The sequence below is a fragment of the Ochotona curzoniae genome, unplaced genomic scaffold, assembly GCF_017591425.1.
Source record: "Ochotona curzoniae isolate NIBS_2020 unplaced genomic scaffold, NIBS_Ocur_1.0 contig_1014, whole genome shotgun sequence".
Classification (NCBI taxonomy): Eukaryota; Metazoa; Chordata; class Mammalia; order Lagomorpha; family Ochotonidae; genus Ochotona; species Ochotona curzoniae.
The window spans coordinates 2,650,261-2,677,600 of record NW_024464920.1 but is presented as its reverse complement, the minus strand read 5'-3'; the positions used below and the strand labels follow the sequence as shown (position 1 = coordinate 2,677,600).

Below are 27,340 nucleotides of genomic sequence, written 5' to 3'. Positions count from 1 at the left end.
CGGCCCGGCCCCCCACCCCATCCCCACCCCTCGGCCCGCCTCGGCGGGAGAGCGACGCGCGTCCCTCGGCCCGCTCGGCCCCGCTCGGCCTCTCCCCGGCCCCGCGCGCTCGGCCGTGCCCGCCCCGGGTCGAGTTCAAAAGGACGCGCGGGGCGCCGTCGCCCTTCCCCGAGGCTCGTCTGACTGGAAAGGTGAGCACGCGGAGGAGGGGACTGAGGGCGGGCCGGCCCGGTCGCCCACACGCACACGACAGGAACTGAAACCGAGAGCGGCCGCGGCTCGGCGGCTCGGCAGGCGAAGGGCGCCCCGGGACGCACGGCCACGCGTTCTCTCCGGGCGCGCGGGTAACGCGGGAGCGCCTCGAGGGGGCGGCGCGCGCGGACGGCCGTCGGGGGGCTCGCGGGGCGGCGGGGCCGCGGGCTGGGGGCGGCGCGCGCGGCGCCGGGACCCCCGCCGGAGGGGCGGCGGGGCCGCGTGTCGGGGGCAGGCCCGGGGTGCGTGGCCCGGCTGCCGAGCCCCGGCGCGGGTCCCGACCTCTGGGCCTCTCCTGACACCTAGTGGATGGCTCCACCCAGCTCCGCGCGCTCGGAGCCCGGGGTACCGGTGGGCGGCGGCGCGCCGGGGAAGCCGCGGACGGGCTTGCCCGCCTTTGCCTGACTTTTCTCGGGCTTTGGTGCGTGTCGAGGGGGCAGAACGGGGAGGAGGGGGCTCCTCTTAGGTGAATGTGGGGGGGTCCGCTGGAAAGATCCCAAAGGGGACGCATCCTAAAGAACGTGCGATCCCCGGTGGGCTCTTGGGGAGAGCTTGGGCAGGTACTGGGTGGGGGGGCACTCAGGAGGCATAGGACTGCCCAGGAGGGGGTGGAGAGGGACCGTGGCTCCCCAGGGCTGTCTTGGGCTTTGGGACTGCTGCCCAGGGCCCCACCCGCCTCATTCAGGTCTTTGTCTTCCTTCAGATCCGCCCCTCCCTCCAGTGCCTGACCTTTAGCCACGATGACCAGCTTCCCAGCCACACCTCCTCCTCCTCCAGGTAGGTGAAGGCCTTTCCTAAGCCCGGTGCAACAGCGTTATTCAGCACCCGCACCCAAACCAGCCCCGCGATTCCGAGGACTTCTTTGGGCCCTGGGAGCTCGCGGCCGCCGGCTGTCCCTGCTGCCCCACAAAGAGGAAGCAGGGGACATTGGAGCGTGTAGTTTTCCTACGAAGGCCCACGGACCTGGGCTAGTTCCTAGCCCTCCGCTTCAACCTTTGTGGCCTTGGTTTATGCAATTCTTTTGTAAGCCCAAAGCAAGGGCATTGCTTGGTGATTGCACCTGTATGGATGGAAGATTTCATTCTCTTTCTGTCTCCCAATCCCCGAGTCTCTGTAACTCTTTCAAATAGATAACATCTTAAAAAAAACAAAAAAACAACAACAAAAAAGAAACTTAAGCTTGGTGCAAGGAAAGTTGAAATACCTGCAGCCTTTCTTCATATTGTATGTTTTGCGTGAGCTTCCTGCATGAATCCCCACGTTTCTTACACCGTATAAAAACAAAGCCATAGCATTTTGTTAACAGATTGAATAATCCCTAGCTGTGGCAGCACCCTTCACCACACACACACACACACACACACACACACACACACACGATTAAATACGGAAAGGGAATCTTCCAGAGATAACGGAAATACAACTTGTGGAAAACATGCTAAAGATAGCTAAGCCGATTTCCTCAAATTGTACGGTAGGGAAAATCGGGTCTGCCTGAAGAGGCTCTTGGTGGGGATGAGATGCAGTAAGCCATCGAAGGCCCCATAGCTGGAAGACACCAGGGAACGTGGCGATTGTTGCTAGATACTTGTTAGAAATCCACCTTTTACCGAAAAACAGCATCCTGCCAGCTTTCTGCTTCCACTCTGATGCTGCGGGCCCAGGGGGGTTCTACGCTTATCCCCGCCCCACCCCCCATGGGGTTCTCACCATTCAGCTCAGAAACAGGCAGGGTGGGGCTGGCTGTCTCTCCCACAGTCTTTGGCTTTGGCCACTCTTGTTTCTTGTTTGGGTCTTAATTGTTTGTTTGAGAGGTTCATTGTTCATTCCCAGTTGCCTGCAGTGGCTGGCTCTGAACCCCCGGGCCATAGCCAGGAGATGGAACTGCAGTGCAGGTCTCCCGTGTGGGTGTTAGGGACTTGAAGCAGCTTGTCTGCCTGGCTCCCAGGGTCTGCACTGGCAGAGCAGGAGTTAAACCCGGGCCCCCCAGTGTGGGGCTGTGAGTGAGTGAACCACCTGGCTAGACCCCCAATCTTAAGCCGTGGCTCCTGTATACGCACTCTGGCTTGTCATTGGAACAGATGTTCCCAGCTTTGGCCAACGTGGAAATGGAAGGGACAGCCCAGCAGGAGCCCACCCAGGGCATCTCTGACCAGCTCTGACCAGTGCACACTGGCCGGACTTTTTGTGGTGAGATGGGCTCGGCAGAGGGAGAGAGATGTTCCTGCTCTGGAAGGGACCCCTGTGAGGTCACACACACTGGGTTTGCCCCGGAGGGTCTTCAGGAGGGGAGGGCAGAGGACGCCAGAAGAAACCTGTCCCCGCGGGAGAAGAGGTGGTGCTTTGGCAGCCAGCAAGGGTTAGGACTTACACCAAAGGGAGCCATAGTGTGTGTGTGTGTGTGTGTGTGTGAAATCTGACAAAATACACATAAAACTACTGTTACTGCTGGAGCCATTTGTGTACTGTTACGGACATTTGTGGCTGTGCAACCCTCACCACCTTCCAGCTGCAGAATTTTCCCATTGCCCCAAAGCGACGCCCCACACGGGTTAAACACGGGCTCCGCATCCCGCTCCCCTAGGCTCCTAACGGCCTCCTGTCCCTGTCCTGTGTGCGTGAACCCGGCTGCTCTGGGACCTCAGGAAGACAGTGCGACACGCTGTGTGTCCTTCTGTGCTTGGCTTGTTTCGTCAGCTCCAGCCTGCGTGATGGGGCATGTCAGGATCTCCATCCTGCACAAGGCTGACCGGTATTCGCGGCCTCTGCCTGTGGCGTCGTGTTTACCCATTCACCTGTTGAGAGGCATGTCTATGGCTTCCACCTTTTGGCTCTCGGAAGGCTGTTGTGAAGATGCTAAGCGAGCACCTGTTGCAGTCTCAGCTTTCGGTTCCTTTGAGTGCGTACCTGAAGCTGAATCGCTGATCATGCGGTGCCTCTCTGTTTATTTTGAGGAGCTGTGAGACTGTTTTCCATGGCACCTGCACTCGCTCGCTCTCCTCCCAGCAACACACAAAGCCCCTGAGTCTCGTTGTCTGTGCCAGCGCCTGTTTTCCTCAGCGTTGGTGGGTGATGGCAGTCGTCGTGTGTGAAGTGCTGTCTCCTTGGAGTTTTAACTTGCATCTTCCTGATGGCGGGTGACCAGGATGGAGTATCTTTGTGTGTGCTTGTAGGCTGCCTGTGTGTCTTGGGAGAGGAATGTCCACTCAGTTCCTTGCCCATTTTTTTTTTTGACCCACAGGGTGACGTGGTCAGTAGGACACTTACAGTGCCCTACCCGCTGGATGGAAGCAGGTGTCAGTTCAGGGTTAGGAATGGAAGAAAGAACAGAATTTGCAGCTGTAGGAGAGAAGTGATTCCTTGAAGGGTGAGCCTGAAGGAGGATGAGCCCTTCTCCCACACCTGCAGGGCGCGTCCTGCCCGCCACCTCCCATCTCCCTAAAGCACGTAGCCTCAGGAACCTTTGCCATGAGGGCTGCACTGGGACTTTCCAGGCCCTTGGCACCTCTGCATTCTGGGCTCCCGCCTCCAATAAAAAAAAAAAAAAATTAGGAGTCAGACTTTACAAGTGCATTTCATAAGGAAGAGTGTGGCTATTGCCATAATACAATTAATATACTTTTGTAATTAATAACTGACCTAACAGTCATAGTATTTGTCACCGAAAAGTTAATCTTCTTTCAAAAGAAAGGAAAATCTTTCAGAATATTTGGCAGCAGTTGCTCCAACCGCTCCCTGCCCCCGCTTGCCTGCTGCCTCTTATTGCTCCCCCCTTCTCCCCCACCCCCGTGTAGAAATGAGCGCTGTGGGGGGTAAGCTCGGCAAGGACCTTGCCCTCTGCCACCCAACCAGGCAGAGCAGGCCTGTGCCCCCAGCTTGTCCTCGCTTAGCTTTTAACCTTACACCCATTCCTCCCCACAGCCCTGTTTTATTTTTAATTTTTTTCTCATTTTATATCAGCAAAACCTGAGGTTCTGGAGAGTCCAGAAGTCTTTTGGTGGGGTGAGGGCGGGGGTGGTAAGAAAGATTTCCAAGGTCAGGGACTAATCATGGTGCAGACAGGATTCTGTGCCCAGTCTGATTGCCTCCAAAACCTGTGTCCGTCCTGATATGGTCCACTGCCTGTGTCGCTCTGTCCCCACCCCCCGCCAGGGCACATGAAAGAGAAGGAGGGCGAAAGGGGGCAGAATTGCAGGGCGGGTTCCCACAGCAAGGAGAATGAGGGGAGCCACCCTTTGTTGGGCAGGTCTAGAGCAAATAAGTAGGTTGGCAGACTCAGTGGCAACGGATCTGATGCCTTAGTGATAAGGGATTCAGTTTAACCTGGGAACAAGGGCCACAATGAAACCAACCAGTATCTAGGTTAACAAACAAACAAAAAAAAAAAAAAAAAAAAGGAGGAGGGGGAGTGAAGGAGTAGAATAGGTCCTGGGGGGCCCTTGCTGCTGCTTGGGATTGGGGTGGATCCTTGGGTCTTACTGTAGTCCCCTGCCCTGGATTCCCACCTACAATAAAAATCAGTGCCATTGTCTTACCAAAGGGAGAAGGGAAGATAGAGAGTAACAGGCCCATTCCTTCCTGTGGGCAAAGAGGCAGGGAAGCCGTGCGGGGATGGGGGGTGGAAAGAGGAGGCAAGGGGGAACCCTATAAGCTGCTTGCCCTGCTTGCATGTCAGGCTTCCTGTGCTTGGTTCACTTTTTCACTTCCTTTTTTAGAGATTTACTTGTTTGGGCCTGGCACGGTAGCCTAGTGGCTAAAGTCCTCGCCTTGCATGCGCTGGGATCCCGTATGGGTACCGGTTCACGTCCCGGCTGCTCCTCTTCCCATCCAGCTCGGTGCTGATGCACTTAGAGAAGCAGTGCAGGAAGGACGTCCCAAATGCTTGGACCTCTGCACCCAGGAGGGAGACCTGGAAGAGGCTCCTGGCTCCTGGCTTTCAGTCTGGCCCAGTTCTAGCCACTTGGAGAGTGAACCAGCGAATAGGAACTCTCTCTCTCTCTCTGTCTCCTTCTCTCTCTGTCATTCGGCCTTTTAAATCAATAAATAAGCCTTTTTTTAAAAAAAAAAAATCACAAAAATGTAATCAAAACCTAAGCTTATTTTGGTGTTTCCAGTTCCCTTTTAAAAAGATGTAACCACACGACCTGTGCCACCTGTGAATTGTGTTTCCCCCCAAGCCTGTGCCAGTCACGCTGCAGTGTGCCACATTCAGCTCCTGGTGGGGTGAATGTGTGTCATCGTTCAGATCTGTGCCACTCTTGCCAACAGTGCGTGAGTGAACACCGTGTCCACTCTGCAGCAAAGCTCAGAGACCCAGCCGCCCAGACACCGGTACAGCATCGACCTGCAAGGAAGGCAGGTGGTGTGCAGAGCTCGGAGAGCTGGTAGCGTGTGCTGGTGCTGTGTGTGGCTGTGGTTGGAGTGTATCCCTCAGGCCGCGTGTGCCAGAAGCTTGGTCCCCGTGGGCGGATGTAAGCAGCTGGGGTCTGCCTTCGGGAGCCATTCATGCAGTCCTCACAAGAATGGGTTGTTAACAAAGCGGGGTTGCTCGCTCTGCTTGCTTCGTCTGCGTGTGGATTCTTTCTTCCCACTTCTCCGATGTGTGCTGGCCCGGCCAGAGTGGCCGTCACCAGAAGCCCACCAGATGGGGCTGCCTGACCCTAGGGTTTCAGCCTCCCAAAGTGTGAGCTATGTATACTTCATTCATTCATTCATTCATTCATTCATTCGAAAGACAGAATGACCGAGAGAGGGAGGAGAAACGGAGATCTTCCACCTGTCAATCCGCTAGCCACACGGCCGCAGTGGCCAACACTGGATTTCTCACTTGGGTCTCAAGCACCCAGGCCGCTGTTGGCCGCCTTCCCAGGCACATTAACAGAGACCCGGATCAAACCAGCACACCAGTGTGGGATGAGGGCAGCCCGCACGGTGGCTTAACCTCCTACTCCACACCGTTAACCCTAACCTGTTTTCTTTCCCTTATGAAATTCTCAGCCTCAAGTACCTGGGCAGCCAAAAGTGGACTAAAGTGGGAAGAACTGTAGTGTGAGATGCGGAACCCAGCTCACCAAACCGCTGGTGGCCTGGCTGTGATTGTTCAGCTTCTCTGGCCTGTTCAGCATGAGAACGCTGCCCTGCCTACAGCGCATGCGTGAGGGAGAGAGCATAGGGGCTGGGGTGGTGGGGCAGCGGGTTAAGCCCCAGCTAGTGACAACAGCATCGTGCATCGGAGTTCCATTTTGAATTCCAGTTGCTCCACTTCTGGCCCAGCTTCCTGATAGCGTGCCTGAGAGAGCAGCAATGATGGCCAAGTAGTTGGGCCGCTGCCAGCCATGGGAAAGACACAGTAGAATCCTAGAATCCTGGCTTTGGCCTGGCCCAGCCCTGACTGTTATGGCCATATGGGAGGGGACTATTAGAAACTTGCTTTCTCTCTCTGTTAGTCTGTTTTTCAAATAAGAAAAGCCCCTTGATTTTTTAAGACAGAGTTGCAGAGAGGAAAGACAAAAAAGTCTTTCATCTGCTGGTTCACTACCCAGTAGCTGGAAGTGAGCCAACGTGAAGCCAAGGAGCCTGGAATTTCTGGCTCTCTTACATGGATGCAGGGCCCCAAGCACCTGGCTCCTCTGTTGCTTTCCCAGACACTTTGGCAGGTAATTGGATTGGAAGTGGAGCAGCTGAGTCACAAACCTGAACTTATATGGGATGCCAGTGCTGTAGGTGAAAGCTTGGCTTATTACGTCCTGGTATATGGTAAGCTGGCCCCTTTTATTTATTTATTTATTTTAAAGGGAGAGCGCGAGAGAGACAGAGGGAGATTTTCCATTCACTGGTTCATGCCCCAAATGGTTACAAACGCTGGAGGTAGGCCGGGTGGAAGCCAAGAGTTTATAATTCTATCTAGATCTCCCACCTGGGTGACAAGTACTCAAGTACTCGGAGCCTCTTTCACTGCTTTCCCAGGCGCACTAGCAGGGAGCTGGATTAGAAGTGGAGCAGCCGGGACTTGAACTCATCTTTTATAAACATGGAATGCCAGTGTCACAGGTCGCTTTACCCACTGTACCAAGTCAGCCCAATCAGTCAGCCTCTAAAAAAAAAAAAACCTCGATAAATATAATAAGGTTATTTATTGATGTCAGTTGTAATTTTGATGATCCTGTGTACCCTAGCTCATTAGCTAGCAGTTTATTTTGGAGGACACACTATGACCTTTCAATTCTTTTATTAATTTGGGAAGCCGAGAGACGGACAAGATCTCTGGTCCACTGGTTCTCTCCTCAGAAGGCCGCAGCAGCCGGGTCTGGGGCCAGGCCCAGGCCAGGAGCTCAATTCAGAATCTACGCTGGTGGGAAGCTAGAGTCAGGAGCCATTTGTGGGCATCCAAGCCTGGCTCTGTATGGCAGGAGATGGGCATCTCAGTCAGCATCTTTACTGCCAGACCAGATGCCCACCCATCAATAATGTTAGGTTTTAAAGAATAGTTGCAGAATAGTACAGAGTTCCCAAAGACCCCTCAGCCAGTTTCCCCTAATCTCACCAACTTATGGGACACATGGTTCATGGAAACCAGGAAACACATTATTACTTACAGCCTTTACGGGCATTTAATCCGTTTGAAAATTTGGTTTTGAAGAGGGTTCTGATAGACCCCCTTCAGTTGATGAAATTAAAATTAGGCTGACAGGCGTCCCGACAGTCATTAAGTTCGGCCCCTTCTTCCATGCCTGAATTCTACTGACAGCCCGTGAGGCATCTGTCCGTGTCGTGTTTCCGCCTCCCTGTGGCTCCTACAATCCGCCCTCGCACACACACCGTCCTTGACCTACTACAGGACAGAATTCAGGTCCGAGGCCCCACCGCAGTTCTCTCTTGGGCTTGCTTTATCTGATGCATGTTGCCTGCTCACTTCAAAGCACCTGGGGCACGTATTTGCCGTAACTGTGAGAAGACTGCTTGGGAGACACCAGCATCCCACGTCCGAGTGAATGGCGTCCAGCCCCAGCTCTGCTGCTGCTGGCAGCTTCCTGCAAAGGCAGGCGCTGGACGCAGAGGTGAGGGCTCGCAGGGCTGGCTCGGTGCCACCCAGGTGAGAGACCTGTGTTGGGTTCCAGGCTCCGCACTTGAGCACGGTACAGCCTGGCCCTCGCAGGTATGTGGAGAGTGAACCAGTGGGTTCCATGTGTGCGTGTCCTCTGTCTTTCATTCTTTTTTTAAGATTTGTTTATTCTTATTGGAAAGTCTGATATACAGAGAGAAGGAGAGACAGAGGGGAACATCTTCCATCCAATGATTCACTCCCCAAGTGAGTGCAACGGCTGATGCTATGTCAATCCGAAGCCAGGATCCTGGAGCTTCTCCCAGGTCTCCCACATGGGTGCAAGGTCCTAAAGTTTTGGGCCGTCCTCCACTGCTTTTCCAGGCCACAAGCAGGGAGCAGGATGGGAAGTGGAGCTGCCGGGATTGGAACCGACACCCATATGGGATCCTGGCGCATCCAAGGTGAAGACTTTAGCCACTAGGCCACCACACTGGGCCCGTGGGTGTGTTTATTATTATAAAACCTCACTTTAGGAAATTTGTAACATGTAGGAAAGTATATAGAAAGGAATTTAAAAAAAAAAAGGATCATTGGCCCAATGCGGTAGCCTAGTGGCTAAAGTGCCAGGACCCCATATAGGCACCAGTTCTAACCCCTGCTGTTCCACTTCCCTTCCAATTCCCTGCTTGTGGCCTGGGAAAGCAGTAAGGGATAGCTCAAAACCTTGGGACCCTGGAAAAAGCTCCTGGCTTCAGATCGGCATAGCATCGGCCGTTGCGCTCACTTGGGGAGTGAATCATCGGACAGAGGATCTTCCTCTCTGTCTCTCCTCTCTGTATATCCGCCTTTCCAATAAAAAAATAATAAAAATAAATCTTTTTTTAAAAAAAGAAAACAAAGGAAGGACTGAGGAAAGTCAAATCGCTGTGGAGGAGCCCCTGATTGGACTAGCATTGTCCCATTCTCACTGCCCACTCAGAGCCGGGCCGCCTTTGTGTGATCCAACAGTCTGGCCCAGTGTCGGGGGACAAGGGCCTGTCTGTGCCACATCTGTAGCTGTGTCTGAGCCCCTGGTTGGCCAGGCAGAAGAGAGCTCCCACCTCTGTCTCCCTGCGGCTGCTGTAACACGCAGACAACCATCCTGCTTCCTGCCAGCCAAGCCGGCTGTGTAGGTACCAATCCCATCCCTGCCAGGCCATGGCTCCAGCCCCTCTGCCCTCCTGAGCCGTGTCGCTTGCTCCCTCCTGTCTGACCATTCCAGGCTGTACAGTCAGTCCTCTCACCCCGGCCTCCCCCTGTTCTAGAACCCCTCCCGGCATGTCCTCCTCTCACTGCTTACCTTTACGGCAAAACATCTTGGAGCAGTTTCTTTATATTCTGCCACAGTTTCTCTCCTTGTGTTTCTACCGTGAATCCGGCCCAAACCACAGGTTTATACTCAGCACTGTGCCCAGAACTTCTCTAGCACCCATGGCCCTCAGCTAGGCCTCTGGCTCCTCAAATGCTAATGATTTTTTCTTTCTCTCCCTCTCTCTCTCTTTTTTTTTTAGATTTATTTTATTTTTATTGGAAAGGCAGATATACAGAGAGGAGAGACAGAGAGCAAGATCTTCCGTCCGATGATTCATTCCCCAAATGAGCGCAACGGCCGATACTATGCCGATCCGAAGCCAGGAACCTCTGGGTCCCAAAGCTTTGGGCCGTCCTCGACTGCTTTCCCAGACCACAAGTGGGGAGCTGGATGGGAAGTGGGGCCGCCGGGATTAGAACCGGCGCCCATGTGGGATCCCAGGCGTGCAAGGCGAGGACCTTAACCACTGCGCCACCATGCCGGGCCCTCTCTCTCTCTCTTTTTTAATTTAAGCAGAAATCGAGAAACAGAGTTCCCACCATTAGATCCATTTCTTAGAGGCTGTGTCTACTTGTTGCCTGGCTCCAGCCTGAGCCAGGCTGAAGCCAGGAGCCAACTTACGGTTCCCTCGAATCTCCACATGGGTGGCAGGGGCCCAGGCACATGAGCTACATCCCGCTGCTTTTCCAGGCTCATCAGCAGGGAGCTGGATTGGAAGTGGAACAGCCAGGACTTGGAACCAGTGCTCGTGTAGAATGCTGGTATTACCCGCTATGCCACAGCCCTGACCCCTCCACGGCCTCTGCGTAGCATCGTGGGCTCGGGGCATTGATAGTGTGATCTTGGGAATTTGAGTCTCTGCTGAATGAGGATTGGTATTGAACAAGCTCGCCAGGGGATGATTGGATACAACAGAGTTTGAGAAGCATTGCTTCAAAATACACCTCCAACCAGGCTCGGCCCCCTCACTCGCTGGAATGCTACAGACACATAGGCCCCACTGTGCAGCCCCCTGGACCGTCTCCCCTCCTGCCCTCCTTGCTGTCTGCAGTGCCATCTTGCTGCACCGTTAACGTGCCAAGCGTGGCCGGCCACAGGTGCTTTCACTTCAGCCGTTAGTTGAACTTGCTTTGCTTTCTGTCTGGGAAGTTCCTCAGCTGTGTATGCCTTTACTCAGTCACTTCAATAGTGATCTTCTCAAAGTTATAACTTTCCGGGGCCAGCTTGGTGGTCCAGCTCGTTCAGCTGCTACTCGCTGTGTCTGTGTGCCAAACGGATTCCTGGATGCTCCACTTCTGTTCCAGCTCCTTGCTCATGTAGCTAGGGAGGTAGCAGATGTTGGCTAGCCGGAGCCAGGAGCCAAGAGCTTCATCTGGGTCTCCTACATGGGTGGCAGGGCCCAAGCACATAGTGCCATCTTCCCTCTGCTTTCTGAGGTGCATTAGCAGTAAGCTGGACCAGAAGTGGAGCAGCTCGGCACAGATAGTGGCTTCATTAGAATACAACACCAGCCCCAAATCCATCTTTGTTTAAAAGGGGCCATCATAGGGCCCGGCAAGATAGCCTAATGGCAAAGCCTAATGGCCTTGCATGCCCAGGATCCCATATGGGCACTGGTTTATGTCCCGGCAGCTCCACTTCCCATCCAGCTCCCTGCTTGTGGCCTGGGAAAGCAGTGGAGGACAGCCCAAAGCCTTGGGACCTTGCACCGGTGTGGGAGACCTGGAAAGAAGTTCCTGGCTCCTGGCTTCAGATTGGCTCAGCTCTGGCCATTGTGGCCACTGGGGGAGTGAAACAGCAGACAGAATATCTTTCTCTCTGTCTCCCTTTCTCTGTATATCTGCCTTTCCAATAAGAATTAATTGATTTTTTTAAAGTAGGGGGCATCACTTGAAATACTGGTATCCAAATGGGCACTGGTTCCAGTCCCAACTACTCCGCCTCTGATCCAGCTCCCTGCTGCTGTGCCTGGAAAAGCAGCAGAGGATGGCTCACGCGCCTGGGTCCTGCACCTGTGAGTGAAACTCGAAAGAAGTTCCCGCTTCCTGATTCGGCCTGGCTCAGCTCAGGCCATTGCAGCCGCTTGGGGAGTGAACTAGTGAATGGAATATCGCTATCCTGGTTTCCCTATCTCTGTTTTAAGTGAACTCTGAGTTCACTGCATCAATTAAATAAATAAACAGCTCTTTGAAAAACAATTGCAACTCATCCATGTTCCAACTCCCTATCCACTTCCTGTTTGCTTTTCCACCCAGCTCTAACATATATCTTTTCCTTATGTATTTTGTTACTGGTCTATCTTCATCCTCTAAGTTTACTAGTTGTGTGGAGAAAGGACCTTTTTGGTCCAGCTTCGTGTGCCCTCAGCTCTGGCTCTCACATTCACCAGTGGGAGTTGCAGCCTAGCAGAGAAAAGTTCCCTTACTAGGCCCACTCCCAGCCCTGGATCTTACATGGATTGGTGGGTGCTTTAACCTAACCTGGCATAGCCCACTTAGTCTCAGCTCTTACTGGTGGGTGTTGCAGCCTAGCCCAGCCAGGCACTGCCCATATCCTGTCCTGGCTTTCGTGTGCTAGCAGGTACTGCAGCCTGGCCCAGCCAGGCTTGCCCCTAGAGATCCAGGTCTGTCCCGAGGGTGACAGGAACCTAAGAACTTGAACCAACACCTTCTGCTACCTGGGTGTGGCTTAGCAGGAAGCTGGATCTGAAGTAGAGAAGCTGGGACTTGAACCGGGCACTCCCTCGTGACATGCACGAGGTATTCCAAATGCACCAAGCACATACCCGTGTACCTTTCTGGGTTTTTTTTTTGTTTGTTTGTTTGGTTGGTTGTTTTTTTTTGGTGTGTAAAGACTGAAATCACATCCTGAAAAGGAGGTGCCTTGCAGAATAAACAGGATTGGAAGAAAGCACTAAAAATGTACAAAACTCTGTAGCCAGAACCCTCATAAAGTAACAACCCCAGTGAAAGAATCCTGGCAGAAAAACAGGCAATGAGGGACAGTCTGTGTAATTCCCACTTCCGTCCTGAGTTGGGCTGCCAGTTCTGCTTCCAGTTCCTGCTTCCTGCTAATGTTCATCGTGGAAGGCAGCAGGTGATGGCTCAGTACCTGGCTTCCTGCCCCCCATGTACAGCATTTGGCTTCAGCCTGGCTCCGCCCCAACTGTTTATCAGACATTTGGGAAGTGAAAATGAGCAGGTAGGAGATCTCTCTCATCTCTGATGCTCTGCCTTCCAAATAAATAAAATAATAAATTTATTTCTTTTTGTTTAAGTATTTATTTTTGTTTGAAGGGCAGAGTTATATAGAAAAGGACAGGGATCTTCCATCTGCTCTGATCTCTCCAAATGGCCACAAGGGCAGGAACTGGGCTGAGAGCCAGGAGATTCTTCCAGGTCTCCCACATGGTACAGAGGTCCAAGGACTTGGGCCATTCTCTGCTGCCTTCCCAGGCCGTAGGCGGTAAGTTGCATTTATTTATTTTTACTGGAAAAGCAGATTTAGAGAGAGAAGGAGAAACTTAGAAAAAGATCTTCCATCTGCTGATTCACTCCCCAAATGACCGCAGTGGCCAGAGCTGAGCCAATCCAGAGCCAGGAGCTTCCTCCAGGTCTCCCACATGTGTGCAGGGTCCCAAGACTTTGGGCCATGTTCCACTGCTTTCCCAGGCCACAAGCAGGGAGCTGGATGGGAAGTGGAGTAGTCAGGACATGAACCAGCACCCATATGGGACCTGGCACTTGCAAGGGGAGGATTAGTTAGTTGAGCCAATGTGCTGGCCCCCATCTTTATAACTTAAATTTGAATGTTTGAGAAAAGTTGTTGGGTTGCCTCAGTTCCCTTCATTATTGCCTCTTTCTCCCTATTGGAAAAGAGCAATGATGGGAAGGCTTAGGATAAAAGTCTTGCTCGGACTGGGGAGTCCTGGATCTGGCCGTGGCTCCAGCCACTGTTAGGTGCTCGTGTGGGATCTGTTCCTCAGTTCTCCTTGGACCCCAGGGGCCAGGTCAGCAAACAGGAAGTCCTACTGTGAAGGTACCAATCCTTGTGTGTATGAGACACTCACCATGAGGCAGAGTGGGTCAAGGGCGAGTGTTAGGGTTCGGATCGTTTGCAGTCTCCCAGCTGGGGGGATCTTCTTCCCTCCCAGATACTATTTCCAGAGTCTCCTCTGTTTTCCAAACCAGGAGGCTACTTCAATTGGCTTGTGAGAAAATGGAATTGAAAGATAAGTTTAGGTTAGTGTAAAAGAAAACATTTTTTTTCTTTTTTTCTTTTTAAATTTGAGAGAGAAAGAGAAACGTGTTAAGAGAGATCTTCCATCAGATTCACTTCCCAAATGGCTTCAATGGCTGCAACTGGACATCCCCCAACACCCCACCCCGTGACCCAAGAACTCCCTCTGGTCTCCTGTGTAAGTGGTCGGGGTCCAGGCATTTCTGCTTTTCCTGGCAACACTAGCAGGGAGCTGGATTGGAAGAGGAGCAGCCAGGACTTGACCTGGTGCTTCTGTGTGGAATATGGGGGGTTGCAACTAGTAGGTTAATACACTATACCACAACACTGGTTGGTGGCAAAAACTTAAAATCTGTTTCTAGCTTTTTCTTGGAATGTGTTTTCCATGAATGTTTTGAACATGCCAGGGCACTATAATTCAGTTCTGTGTAAGGTCTTGGGTATGTCCTTTATCCATGACACTGCCCCATGAATGGCAGGTGCAAAGTAAGTCATCGGTTGAGTGAACTGAAATGACTCGTCTTTGGGTTTCCACTTCTGACTTCCATTGATCTTCTCAAGGCCCTGTGAGTCTTAAATTCAAAGAAGGCAAAACGGCGTGTCTATACAGAATTCCCATTGAGTGGCAGGGAGGAGAGCAGCCTGGGGTCTCTCTGGGAGGACAGTGTACTTGGAAGAGGAGGCCAGCAGGGGTAGGGGACCCACAAGGAACACCAGGGCTTCCCCTTGATGGAAGGCACAGTGTGGGGTACCTGAACTCAGAAATGACTTCCATCGACCCAGCCCACACACCAGGGCTGGCCGTGCAGGTGCAAGGTGTCAACCCGGGAGGCCAGGATCATCGAGTGTCACCTTAGATGCTTCCCACCACAGGCTGGCTTTAACAGATCAAGAAGCCAAGCTTCCAGGAGGGCAGGATTCATTCAAAGCATCTGGCAAAGCCACTTGAAGAGTAATTTGAGTAGTAAATTAACTGTAGTGCGCCTGCATCGTTTGCCAGTTTGCTGAAGTGGAGGCAGGGAGATCTCCAGTTCACTAGTCACTCCCCAGTATGTCCAGTCCAGGTCTCCGGTGATGGGACTGGGGGGAACTACTATGACCTTTGATGTGGGATGCAGCATCCTACATCACATTTTTGTTAAGATTTATTTATTTTTCTTGGGAGGCAATATACAAAGAGAAGGAGAGACAGAGAGGAAGATCCTCTCTCTGCTGATTCACTCCCCAAATGACCACAATGGCTGAAGTTGAGAACTGATCTGAAGCCAGGAGCATCTTCCAGGTCTCCCAGGCAGGTGCAGGGTGCCAAGGCTTTGGGTCATCCTCGCCTGCTTTCCCAGGCCACAAGCAGGGAGTTGGATGGGAAGCGGAGCTGCCGGGATTAGAACTGGCACACATATGGGATTCCTGCGTGTGTGAGGCAAGGACTTTAGCCGCTAGGCCACCATGCCAGGACCCAACATCACATCTTAACCGCTGTGCGAGAGTGCCGGAGTCCAGCTCCAGCTGAGTTCGGAGCTCGAGAAGGGTGCGTGAAGTAGGCGTAGAAAGAAGAGACGGACCACTACAATTCCAACATCATTGTGGACCACGCGAGAAAGCTGTCCGCTTTATTTATACAGAAGCAATACACAGTCTTTTTTTTTTTTTAGGGCATTTTGACATAGCTTCAAGGGGGGCACAATTTACAAACGCTTGAGAGGCGAGTGAGGGAGGATCCCACATTCTTTGCTTATCTTGGCTTGCCAGCCCCTACTTACTTCCCTCAAGTCTGGGTCCCATCCTTGGCGCTGTCTGTGACAACCAGACCCCTACCTTGAATTATGCATGGGAAAAGGGCTGAGACCTTGGTTTATGGGGATTAGGGTATTGGCACCAAAGGTCATTAGGTCTGCAGGCCCACACAGTTTGCTAACTAAGCAAGAGTTACAACGACGGAAGGAACTGCAATTAGCAATGAGCCATGTTTACTCTATTTAGGTTTCTGCTCTACAATGGGCAAGTAAATGTTTCCAAAGATAACTCTACAGATAGTTTCACCTTAAGACAGGACATTATCCATTCTGATGTTGCAGCCAACATTTTCTCAGTAGACGACACATCTTATTCAGTAATACATTCCTACTACAATTCTTATTCTATAACTTATCCATCACTTAATGAGAGAAATACATTAAAAGAGAAGAAATATAAAAATCTAAGGCAAAAGTTTCAAACATTAAATCCCTCTACAACTGTAGGCTTTACAACCTCATAAATGATCAAACAATAATCAAAAGTATACATGATGTTAGTAAAGTCACCCTATTTCCTCTAGTTAAAAATTATGAAGGCAGCCAAAGCAACTACATTTACTATGTTCTAAAGAGTTGAGAGTTGCAAGGACAGGCTAACCTTTAAGGTCACAGTAGCTATATTTTGCCATAGCAGGATAGCCTTTAGGATCACAGTAACTATACTTTTGCCATAGCAGGATGGCCTTTTGGGGTCACAGTAATTATAACAGGATAACCTTTAGGGTCCCAGTAACAGGATAGCTATATTTTTTGTCATAGCAATTTCAACCCATACTCCCATCACTTCCATTAGTTTGTGAAACTCTTATCAGGCCATTTCCCAGAAAGCATGCTAAATATTTGGGCCAGATCTCAGAGCAATGGTTAGGCACACAATAAGGTGTCTGGAAACAGCATGGGCTTAATTGTACTCCCATGCGCAGTTAAAGGCCCACTCACCAAGACACTATCAGTAACATTAACTTTTAAGCTCATGTTGGTTGTAAAAGCCATCTCACAGGGGCAAACTATGCCTAATAGATTGCAGAATTCTTAGTGGGGTGGTTGAGTGTCCATGCAAACAGGGGGTGAGACTGCGTCAAGGTGGTCAGAGAGAAATCCGCCGGGCCCTGCCAAACAGCTGTAAGCTCCCCCAGGCCCTGCCAAGCAGGGGAGCTGTTCTCTTCACACCTTCGTGTCATCCATACCTACTGCACAGACCCCAGCACGAGAGGCCACCCCTGATGATGCCTTTTATCTTCACTGTAACTGCAGCCTTGATTTAAAACAGTAAATGTGAGTAACAGGTGATGATGGATGCATGAATCAAGGCCTCAAAGCAACTCAGTGGACTGCCAGTTTAATGAAAGAGCGGTGGGCAGGCCCAGCACAATGGCCTAGCAGCTAAAGTGCTCACCTTGCTTGTGCTGGGGTCACATATGGGCTCCTGTTCTAATCCCATCAGCTCCACTTCCCATCCAGTTCCCTGCTTGTGGCTTGGGAAAGCTGTCGAGGAAGGCCTTGGGACCCTGCACCCGTGTGGGAGACCCAAAGGAAAATCCAGGCTCCTGGCTTCAGATCAGCTCAGCTCCCGCCATTGTGGTCACTTGGGGAGTGAACCATCGGATGGAAAATCTTTCTCTATGTCTTTCCTCCTTTCTGTATATCTGACTTTGCAATAAAAATACAGCTTTTTTTTTCTTTTTTAATTAACATAGTATTGAGTGACCAACACTTTAGAAAATGCAAGTTCTTAACCACATCCTGTAACTACTTCCTTGGTATCTCAATTTTAGTATATACACAACCAGCTGCTATAAACCTTTTCTTTTTCCCCAAGCTAACATGTTTTTGAGTTTAACCTAAATCAGAGTGGCACAGGAACAGTGGAAGGATCAACATTAACATCATATATATAACAGCTGAGTACAAACTTAACATCAGAGTTTCTATGCAGTTACATCTTGTTTAGCATTAACAGTCATAAATTGATAGTTTTTGGGGAGGAAGAAAATTAAGCGATTAAGCATGGTTTTACAGCACTTTGCATTTTAACAATTGAATAATAGTAAAGTTTTAGGTAGGTGAGAAGGGAAATCCCCTACAACCCAGTGAGTGAGGAAGAATTTAACTCTACGTCCTACCTACTAAAGTCCAGGAGACGCAAATAGGGAGCCTGACCAGTAAGTACTGAGCGATTACAGGCTTGCTGGCCCTTTCCCTGGCTGTTCTATGTCTCTCTCTGTCTATCTGAAAAGCCAGATGGGAAGCCTGATCAGCGAGGTCCAAGCTGTGTTATTATCAACTAGCTGACTTTTATTAGCCTATCTGAACTAATTTTGGGGCTCACAAGCAACCCTAATGGTCGGTGTAAGAGAGGCCTGGGAGCCAAGGCTTGAACTAGCTAAGGACCAGAGAAAGCTCTCCTGAGCCCAAAAGGAGATTTACAACCCTTTTATCTCTGAGTGCCACCCAGGGCTCCTGGCTGTAGTTCCAATGTCACCAGACTCTATGAGAGAGTTTGGGGCTGCTACCATCCCGTGTGGGAAATGCAATAGGAAATGAGTGACCTCAGAGCGCTCAGCCTCCGAGGGCATTCACGTTCCCTGTGATCTCCTGGGCAGTCGGGATGCGGTTCTCCGTGTCCATACTGACAATCCTCAACGAAATACCCATTGCTTCTGTGGCGAAAGCACTTGGGAGGCCTGCGGGGGGCTCCGGGACTAGGACACAGACCTCCTCTTAGCCTCCTGTTCCACCCTGAGATCCCCTCCTGCTCTGTACACAGTCTCCTTTTAAGAGGGTGTCAGGGTTGTTCTTGGATCCCGCCACAAACTTCTATGGCTTTTCTAATGTCCAAGGCCGTTTAGAATTTGCTATCTATAAATAATAAGTTACACTTAAAGTCTTCCTCTAACATCCTAAGAAGGTGGAGAATTTCTCTGCACTCCTGACCTGTAGTGGAACAAGAAGAATATTAAACAAATTTAATTTTTCAGTTCTTAGAGGCAGTTCCACTGCGGGTTCCATCTTCTCCAGGGGCAGCGCTGTATTCAAGGGAGTTGCTGCACTTGCGAGGTCAGATGAGCCACAGGGAAACCACAGTTTTGAGGATCCATCAGGGAATTCTAGGGACAAGAGCATAACCTTTCCCCCAGGTTAAAAAAACCGGAATGGTGGGGAAGGGTTTGGCCTTGGAGGGGGAAGTGATGTCGAGAGCCCACCTCCGCTCTGCTTTCTCTGTTTTTGTTTGGGGTGTGTGTGTGTGATGAGGATTGATTTGTTCAAAAGGCAGAAACATAGAGAAGAGAAAGAAATTTTCCATCCAAACACCTACAGCAGCCAGGACAGGGCCAGGCTGAAGCCAGGAGCCACGAACTTCATCTGGCCTCCCACACTGGGTGGCAGGGGTGCCAGTACTGGGCCTCACCTGCTACCTTCAGGTGCAACTGGCAGGCAGTTGGATCCAAAGTGGAGCAGCCCGGCAGCCCAAGTGTGTAATCTGGGTACAAGATCCTGGCGGCAATTCCACCCACTGCACCACCACCCTGGCCCATGTGTTTTTCCGCAGACTACCACCATTCATGATGGAGTGTCTCTAGTTCTGGATGGAGACCTGTGCGAGGCACTGCCCAAACTTACACTCCACTCTGTGCTCTGGCCACAACGAGCCTTTGTGCCTCCTTGTCTCCCATATAGTCCCACATTGGACCCGGCACGGTAGCCTAGCAGCTAAAGTCCTTGCCTTGCACATACTGGGATCCCCTGTGGGTGCCTGTTCGTGTCCCCACAGCCCTGCTTCCCATCCAGCTTCTGACCTGGAAAAGCAGTGGCGGATGGCCCAAAGCCTTGGGACCCTGCACCTGCGTGGGAGACCCAGAAGCAGCTCTTGGCTCCTGGCTTTGGATTGGCTCAGCTCCAGCTGTTGTGGCCACTTGGGGAATTAGTGGACAGAAGCTCTTTCTCTCCTCTCTATATCAGACTTTCCAATGAAAATAAAGAAATATTTTTTTAAAAGAAAAAGAATACACCCCATCTTTGCACTGTAGCCTCCTGGCTCGCAGCGCTCCCTGGGGTGGCCACTCCCAGGGGGGCAGGGTCCCCGGCCAGCCAGCTGCGGGTGACCAGTTTGCCTCCAGGGCTGGTCCCCTGCTCTGCCAGCCTGTTTTTCCCCCCCAAGATACCTTTACCCTCCCCAGTAACCTCTACTTAATTGTTACCTTTTGTAACCACTTGGTGAAAATGCTAATTAGGGAAGAATTGAAGGGCTTCCTGTGCAAACATTTCCAGGGACTTTGGGAGAACTCCAGTTTCTGAACGTCTGGACTTTAGTAGTGGATGGCTTGGGGGAGGCGGAGGGGAGCGTTCAGGCTGTCAAGAAGGGAAAAGCCCAGAATAGGAGGGGGCAGGGCGGGATATGTTTTCTGGAAGGGGAGGCCTTGTTTGGGGACCTTTGAAGCAGCCACACCTGTCTTGGGGCACCAGAAAGTCAGTGGGAGAGAAGTTTGTTTACTTGAGCAGTGCTTACAGTGTCTGTAAGGACATTGGAGACAGTGCACCCACCCTGCTCCGTCACGTACGAGTACAGGCTTGTCATCGATTCCATTTTGTAGCGATACGCGTTCCTGCTAAAGGCGCATCCCTCCGATGGCCTGGAGCATGTCTGACTCCGGAAGGACTTGCTTTCTGTTTGGCCAGAGACAAAGCTCATGTCTCTTAGGGTCAGACTCTGACAGAGCTGAGATTGCAAACCTGCCATCAGGACCATTCTGAGTCCACGCTTTTGCTTTCCTTTTTTTTTTTTTTTTTTTTTTTTTTTAAGATTAATTTATCTTAGAGAGAGACAGCTCTTCCATCTGCCCATTCACTCCCCAAGTGCCTGCCAAGGCCAGGGTTAGACCAGGCCAAAGCCAGGGGCCAGTAACTCCATCTGTCTCCCGCATGGGGTGCCTGGGACCCAAGCCCTTAGGACCGTCTTCTGCTGACTTCCCAGGTGTAGAGCAGAGAGCGGGGCTGGAAGCAGGGCAGCACTCGCATGTGGGATGTGGTATCAAAGCAGTGGCTTAATCCCCTGCTCCACCAGGACAACCCAAAGACAAACTTCTGAATAGGGAAGAATATGGTAACATGAACAAAGGATTCACCCCGTTTTCCTTCCCTAACTTTCCAGAAGGACTGCTGACAACCCCAATTCTGCAGGGCCCCGGGGCCCTATCCCCAGAAGCCGAAGAAGCCAGCACAGCACTCATTGCAGGTAACTCGGGCTCTGAGCCGAAGCTGGGAACCTGGCAGACTGAAACTCCCCTGTGATGAAGACTGTCCCTGTTCTAGAAGGGAGCGCAGCCATTAATGGGCTCACTCCTGCATGTAGGTTATCAGACACACGCAGACACAGGTGCCTGTAGATGCTACACTGGGGTATGTGCTGGGAATGGGGACATGCGTGGTTTTGAGTGTGGAAGAGGTGGATGATGAGAGAAATCTTAACAGGAGTTTGTGGGCTGTTCAAAATGCCTTCCATTTGGGGGAGCTATTGTTCCTCTCCTGCCTGTGTGCTGTCACAGGCACTGGGTCGGGAGGGAGTTGTGTAGGAAATCCAACGCAGCATGATCCTAGCTCAAGCACCGACAGACTCTGGGGCTCACGTCCCATGGAGAGTGGGCTTGGTGAGGCCGCCCATGGGGGGATGGAAATGGCCATGGACTTGTTAAGTGGATCCTTGCTGACTAAACAAGATGATCCTCAAGAAAAAAGTGAGGCAATCATGTGAGCTGGGTGGCTCGGTCCTGAACCATCTCTCTCTTTTTCCAAGTTGTCATCACCGTGGTCTTCCTCACCCTGCTCTCAGTCGTGATCTTAATCTTCTTCTACCTGTACAAGAACAAAGGCACCTACGTCACCTATGAGCCCGCAGAAGGCGAGCCCAGCGCCACAGTCCAGATGGAGAGTGAATCGGCCAAAGGCACAGAGAAGGAAGAGTATTTCATCTAAATGACTCCTGGGCCCTGGGCAGGATGATCCTGCCTCCGGCTGTTTTCTCTGGAGCCAGGGGAAAGCACTGATGGACGTGGGCAAAATCAGGCTCCTTCCGGGACACGGGCCCAAGTGCCGACTTCGATGAATCCAGGGACGTGGAGGAAGCTGCCTGTGCTGTGTTTACTCTAGCACCTGTGTCACCCGAGTGGTCCAAATGGGGGCCGTTGGAGCAGCTGCACGGTCTTTGCTTTTCTCACAGGTTGAAGAGAGGGCCAAGTCAGGGCCACTGGCTGCTCCCTGCAGTGCCCTCATCTTCCTGAAGGCCGGCTCCCACGGTGCGGCCTGGCCAGGGGCGCACGAAACTATGGAGAGCTCAGTGAGCTTCGTCCTGACTAGCGCCCTCCCATCCCTTCGTCTGCGCTCTTCCTTCCCTCATTCCTGACAGCCTCAAACTGAAGGCCATTTGTATCTTAATTAAACTTTTCAATAACTCAGACTCTCACTTTAAGTGACAACCTTTGCATTTTTACTCATCCTTGCTTAAATGTTTTTGACATTTTTTTTAAAGATTTATTTATTTTATTGGAAAGGCAGATGTACAGAGAGGAGGAGAGACAGAAAGGAAGATCTTCCATCCAATGATTCACTCCCTAAGTGGCCACAATGGCCGGTGCTGCGCCAATCTGAAGCCAGGAGCCAGGAACTTCCTCCAGGTCTCCCACACGGGTGCAGGAACCCAAGGCTTTGGACCGTCCTCAACTGCTTTCCCAGGCCACAAGCGGGGAGCTGGATGGGAAGTGGAGCTCCCGGGATTAAAACCGGGGCCCTTGACATGTTCTTTTGCAACAAGCAGTTCCTAAAACCATCTCGGGAGTTTGAGGTAACAGTCATTCCAGAAAGCTTAACCCCAAGGAGCAGCATCAGAAAGCCTGGTGGATGAGCGGGCCTAACCCCGTCCCTCCAGCCTCCCAGCAGAACTAGGCACCGCTCAACCTGCCACCTGTTCCCTCCAGGCCGCAAAATTGGCCAAGTCTAAAAAACTCACTGTGCCAGATCACCGGCTCCCATCTCCCCAAAACACTGTGGCCTTCGGAGCTGAGGTGTACACGTTGTGCCTCCACTGTCCAAGTCCAACTCAAGCCCGCCAGGGGTGAGCCCGAGACGGGTGTGGTGGCCCAGGATACTGACAGCTTTTCCCGTGTCTCCACACAGCACTTTGGAGAAACACAAACTGCTATGCTAAAATGTTCTCCTGAAAGCGTATCTCAAAGCAAGTTCAAAGAATCAACCCTCTTATTTCTAAATTTAGGTTCTGGACTCCAGGTTCTTAAAAAGATTTTAAGAAGTGTTAGAATATGGGTTGATATGACGTGGCAGTTCCTCATCCCTGGGCACTGGGACATGTGGAAAGTTGTGTGTGTTTTCTCCCTTTGTCTCTCCCCCTTCCCCAGAAACAAGAAGAAATAGCAAATTTGGAAGCAATTAGTTCACCCAATTTTCCCTAAAACTCAATCCTTACCACCATGATTCACCATGTAATCATTATGAAAAATAAGAAGTGTGTAGTGTGTGTGTGTATATATATATATATATAGAGAGAGAGAGAGAGAAGGTTAGAGTAGAACTCATGGAAAAATGGACAAATGTTCACCTTCTCCTCCATGTGTTTCAAAGGCTTCATTAAACAGAACAGACCAAACCACAGGAGTCAGCAAATGATAGGTGGGATATCAAAAATAAATGGAGAAAACTAAAGACAAGCTAAGTAAAGAATCCTTGGAGTGAGGTGTAATGCAACTTCATCACTTTATTCAAATCTTCAAAATAGTCTTTATTCTACATTTTTAGTATAAAAAATCCACAAGTTAAGTGCACCACAGTGTAGAGAGAGACATACAACGCTGAACTTCCATAACAGTCGATGGTACAGTCAAACATCACATGTACAGAACAAAAATTTAGATGAACTGAAATTATAAAATAAAATCCAATTTCAGAAAACAAAAATCAGAATATTAAGGATCCCTGAAATAGTCTTAACCCTAATGAGATTTCACTGGACTCAAGTCATTTTACAGTGAGGCATTCACAATGTGACCCATTAACCTGGTTTGGGAATTCTGGGGAGCCAGGAGTGGCTGCATCAGACACTCCCACAATAGTGGTAACCAATTCTGCATCTGAAATCTCCCTTGAATTTGGCTCTAAGGATGTCAATTGGGCTTTTGAATGGCATCCTCCTTGCCACTCCCGTCTTAAACGAACTCACTTCTGGTTTCCCCGGCACCAGAGCAAATCTGGGCTGGGGCTGTGTACGCAGAGAAGCTCTGAGGAGGCCAGAAGACATCCCTGACTCTGCCTGGGGAGACACGGGAGTCCTGGGGTCTGCACCTGAAGCTCCAACAGGGCTCAGAGGGTCCTTGCCAAAGACTGGTGAAAGGGTGACGAGCAGGGGATGTGCAAGCAGAGAAGGAAGCCAATCCAACTGCTTTCTGTCCTGCACCACTGGGTCAATGGAGACTGGCGCGAGGAAGACTAGCCCTCCAGTGAGATGTGGGGCAAGGGACAGAAAGGGGAAGGCAGACAACTAATGCGATTTGTTTATAACAAGTAATAGAAATTAAAGACTTAAAGGAGATTAAAGACCAATCAGAATAATTTGGCAACTTTAATTCTCAGGAAGATCAAAGTTCCCTCCAAACCTAATTTGATGTTTTATTACTAAAAGCAAAGACCAGTATGGTACAGTATTACTCCAGAGGAATAAAGGGAAGGTCCTCAGGGCTGCTGCACCCGCATTCATTTTATGAATGGATACCCACCCCCCGACCTCAAAATGCTTTAGGGAGGTACTGCTACCATTGCATGGTTCCTTATTAAATTGGAAAAGTGCCTGAACATTTGGGCACCAGAAAGACACCCCAACAACATGTGTCTAAACTGCAACTTCAGGTTAATATGACTAAAGCAGTTACATTGTGAGAAGTGCTGAAGGTATGTGATGTCTTTCCCGGCACAGGGGAGGCCTTGGTTCCTCACCAGATGGTATAGCCACCGTCCGAGCCACCCATGAAGAAGTTTCCCTTCCGCTGAGTTACCAGGACGTTGGCCCCCTGCATGACTGCAAGCTGAGCGGCATTAGGAGGACATCCAGGAGGAGGCGGCTAAAAGAAACGACAGGGTGACTGGGCTCAGGGCAGCGGCACAGGGACAATGACCCGGGGGGAAGCAGAGTGCCTACCAGGCAGCACTGGAAGGAGCTGCTTCTGCCAGCGATCCGACTTCTAAAGCAGGCCTGTGCTCTCCGTGAGCCCAGCAAAACCTGCCACCCATCCCCAGGGCTGCGGCTCCACCGGGACTGCAGGGTGTCATCTGAACAGACCCACTCGTGTTCAGGGAAGGAAATCTACCATGAACACTCCTGGACAGACCAGTCAGAGGTGCCTGGGTGGTTAGCCAACAAATCAAGGATAACCTGAGGGTTTGGTGGTGACACCCTTCCTGCCTCACCTCTGGGAGCTGGTAACTGAGCAATCACTTGGCCTGTCAATTCCACACACCGGACCAAAGCAGGGGGCAGTGGCAACTAAAATCCTCCATCTGACTGAAGCCTACATCCCAGGAATTCCACACACCGGACCAAAGTAGGAGGCAGCGGCAACTAAAATCCTCCATCTGACTGAATCCTACATCCCAGGAATTAGCCATTCCTTTTTCATCAGACTTCCTGGTACCACACCTGGAGAGCACCGTCCTAGTTCACTATTCCAAAATGAACTGGGACCTGTGGGAATCAGAACTCATGTGACAGGGAACCCAGGGAGCAGGCACTCACTTGCCAAGGCCGCGCCCCCCTCACCCCTCTTTCTGCCTGACTACAGGATGTCAATGGTCCACCAACACGGGCAGCTGTCATCGAGACCAGAAAGCCAGCTCCCAGGGCTCCTGCTCCCAGGGCTGGGCCTCCCCTGATGGGCTCATACTCACAGGGATGCTGCCAGCAGTAGCCCCGGCTCCAAATCTGGCACCTGCATCGTAGCCTCCTTCCACCAGCACTGCTGAACCCGGCGGGTAGATGGGACCGACTGGATAGTAAGCCATGGGGATAGTGGAACCCAAAGGCCCAACGGCCACGGACTGGGCCATAGGAAGATACAGAGAGGCCCCAGGAAATGCAGCCGACATGGTGGGCACCGTGGCAGCTCCTGGGTGCACAAAGCTCGGACGATAGAGCTACAAAAGGCAGAAGAGAAAGCAAAAGGTTACTTCATGGCATGCCTGCTGCAGTCCTCCTTCCCAAGCCGCTTGTTAATTCTCTGGGTGGAGAAGATGCTTTTCATGCGTCACACGGGCTGCCTTTCCACTGCATTCAACATTTACTGCCGGGCTCAAGGAGGGCCAACCCATCATCACCTCCCAACAACAGAAAATCATCACACAGGACATGTTCTCCGCGGCACAAGCTGCTGTTGAGCTCTGCAGGGCTTCACCTCATTCGTGTGAGGTCTCTGGGTGTTTGGGAAAGGTCAACAGGCCCAGGCAGAGCTAGCTAAGGACTGAGACTGCCCCCACGTGCTCCCAGCTCGTTCCCGTTCACGCGGGGTCAGCTGGGCGCACCTCTGAGTAGGCGGGCGGAGCATCCGTGTAGGGTGGGGCCTGGGGGAGGTGCAAGGTCTGAGGGTACACGGGGTTCCCGGGAGGCTGCACCGGGTAGGTCTGCTGCGTCGGATATTGGCCTGCAAGACAAAACAAAACACAGGCACGTTGCCGACCACGGAGAGCCAGTGACAGAGGAGGCAGGAGGGGCTGGGGAGCGAGGGGATCTGGGGATGGATGAGCAGCCCCCCGGAGGGCGTGGTTGCTGGAGCTAACGGGCGCTACCTGAGTACCCCTCTGCTACCAAGTGCTGAGATGCCACTGCACAGGAAGGGCGCCGCTGTTCCCGCCAGTGCAGTGACGTGAGGGCAAGGAGCGAGCCGCACCCAGGCTCCCTCCGGGATGCACGGCACGTCTGAGTCCCGCTCCTGACCCGCTGACGCATCAGGCTAGGCTGCTTCTGTTCTGGGGGCCCGCGGCTCTTGTCTGAGTTAGCACAGGGGGTTCTGACTCTCTGCCTCGCAGGTTGCTAGGGCAAGGTCAACTTCCTCAACGAAGCGAGCTCGTGAGTGGTGGACGCGACCCGAGAGGCCTCGGCCGGGGCTGAGGGGCACGGAGGGCCTCCCGGAGGGCGGGTGGGGGTCCGGGCGGGGGTCCCGCTCGGTCATGGGCAGGGGGCACCTGCCGGCCGCCGGCGCCGCACTGGTTAAGCCGGCGGCCCGGCCTGTTGTTCCGAGCGCGGCGCCCCGCCTCCGCACGGCCGCCATTGGCCTCCCCGGATTCCTGCCCGAGCGCCTCATTCGCTCCCGCACACGCCCGTCAGGACGAGCCCCCCCACTCCGCCCCGCCAGCCCCGGACCCGGAGCCGCAGCCCCGAACTGCGCCACACGGAGAGCCGGGGGGCAGGCCGTCCCGGAGACGGCGACCGCGGCCCGGCAGCTCCGCGGCCCCGAGCCCGGGCTCCCCGCGGCCCGGCAGCGCCGCCCGCCCCGGCCCCCGCCGCCCCGAGCGCTCGCCTTTGCTGTTCATGGTGGCTGCAGGTCCGCTTCGGCTCGGCGTCGCGGACGGTTATTTTTTTTCGTCCTCTTCCTGTTCGGAGTCACTTCC

General features: G+C 52.1%; 2 protein-coding genes across 7 annotated transcripts; one reads left to right on the top strand and one right to left on the bottom strand.

Annotated features, from left to right (window-relative positions):
- The first annotated feature begins 23 nt into the window (after nt 1-23).
- On the top strand, nt 24-22,133 carry LOC121155818 (small cell adhesion glycoprotein). Of its 2 annotated transcripts, XM_040979246.1 has the most exons (4): nt 24-344; nt 956-1,023; nt 20,829-20,915; nt 21,474-22,133. In XM_040979246.1, exons 2-4 carry the CDS (start codon nt 993-995, stop codon nt 21,650-21,652), a joined length of 297 nt encoding a protein of 98 aa, XP_040835180.1. In that variant the 5' UTR covers nt 24-344; nt 956-992; the 3' UTR covers nt 21,653-22,133. The 2 variants fall into 2 exon arrangements, with proteins under 2 accessions (XP_040835180.1, XP_040835179.1); XM_040979245.1 differs by lacking the exons at nt 24-344; nt 956-1,023 and having other exon boundaries at nt 20,643-20,915.
- DAZAP2 (DAZ associated protein 2) lies at nt 21,518-27,340 on the bottom strand. Of its 5 annotated transcripts, XM_040979218.1 has the most exons (5): nt 27,250-27,340; nt 26,255-26,373; nt 25,812-25,870; nt 25,625-25,745; nt 23,420-24,801 (listed from the first exon to the last, which is right to left on the bottom strand). In XM_040979218.1, the coding sequence occupies exons 1-5, from the start codon at nt 27,260-27,262 to the stop codon at nt 24,673-24,675; spliced, it is 441 nt and encodes a 146-aa protein (XP_040835152.1). In that variant the 5' UTR covers nt 27,263-27,340; the 3' UTR covers nt 23,420-24,672. The 5 variants fall into 5 exon arrangements, with proteins under 5 accessions (XP_040835170.1, XP_040835152.1, XP_040835147.1 ...); XM_040979236.1 differs by lacking the exon at nt 23,420-24,801 and adding an exon at nt 21,518-21,528 and having other exon boundaries at nt 25,621-25,870; XM_040979213.1 differs by having other exon boundaries at nt 25,625-25,870.

Excerpts from the sequence above, each read along its gene's own strand:
- DAZAP2 (XM_040979213.1), bottom strand. Across the intron at positions 25,871-26,254 it reads CTCCGCCCGCCTACTCAGAG|CTCTATCGTCCGAGCTTTGT; the intron begins GTGCGCCCAGCT and ends TGCCTTTTGTAG. Across the intron at positions 24,802-25,624 it reads CTACTGCTGGCAGCATCCCT|CCGCCTCCTCCTGGATGTCC; the intron begins GTGAGTATGAGC and ends CGTTTCTTTTAG.
- LOC121155818 (XM_040979245.1), top strand. The coding sequence starts at position 20,789 with ATGAACAAAGGATTCACCCCGTTTTCCTTCCCTAACTTTCCAGAAGGA. Across the intron at positions 20,916-21,473 it reads CAGCACAGCACTCATTGCAG|TTGTCATCACCGTGGTCTTC; the intron begins GTAACTCGGGCT and ends TCTTTTTCCAAG.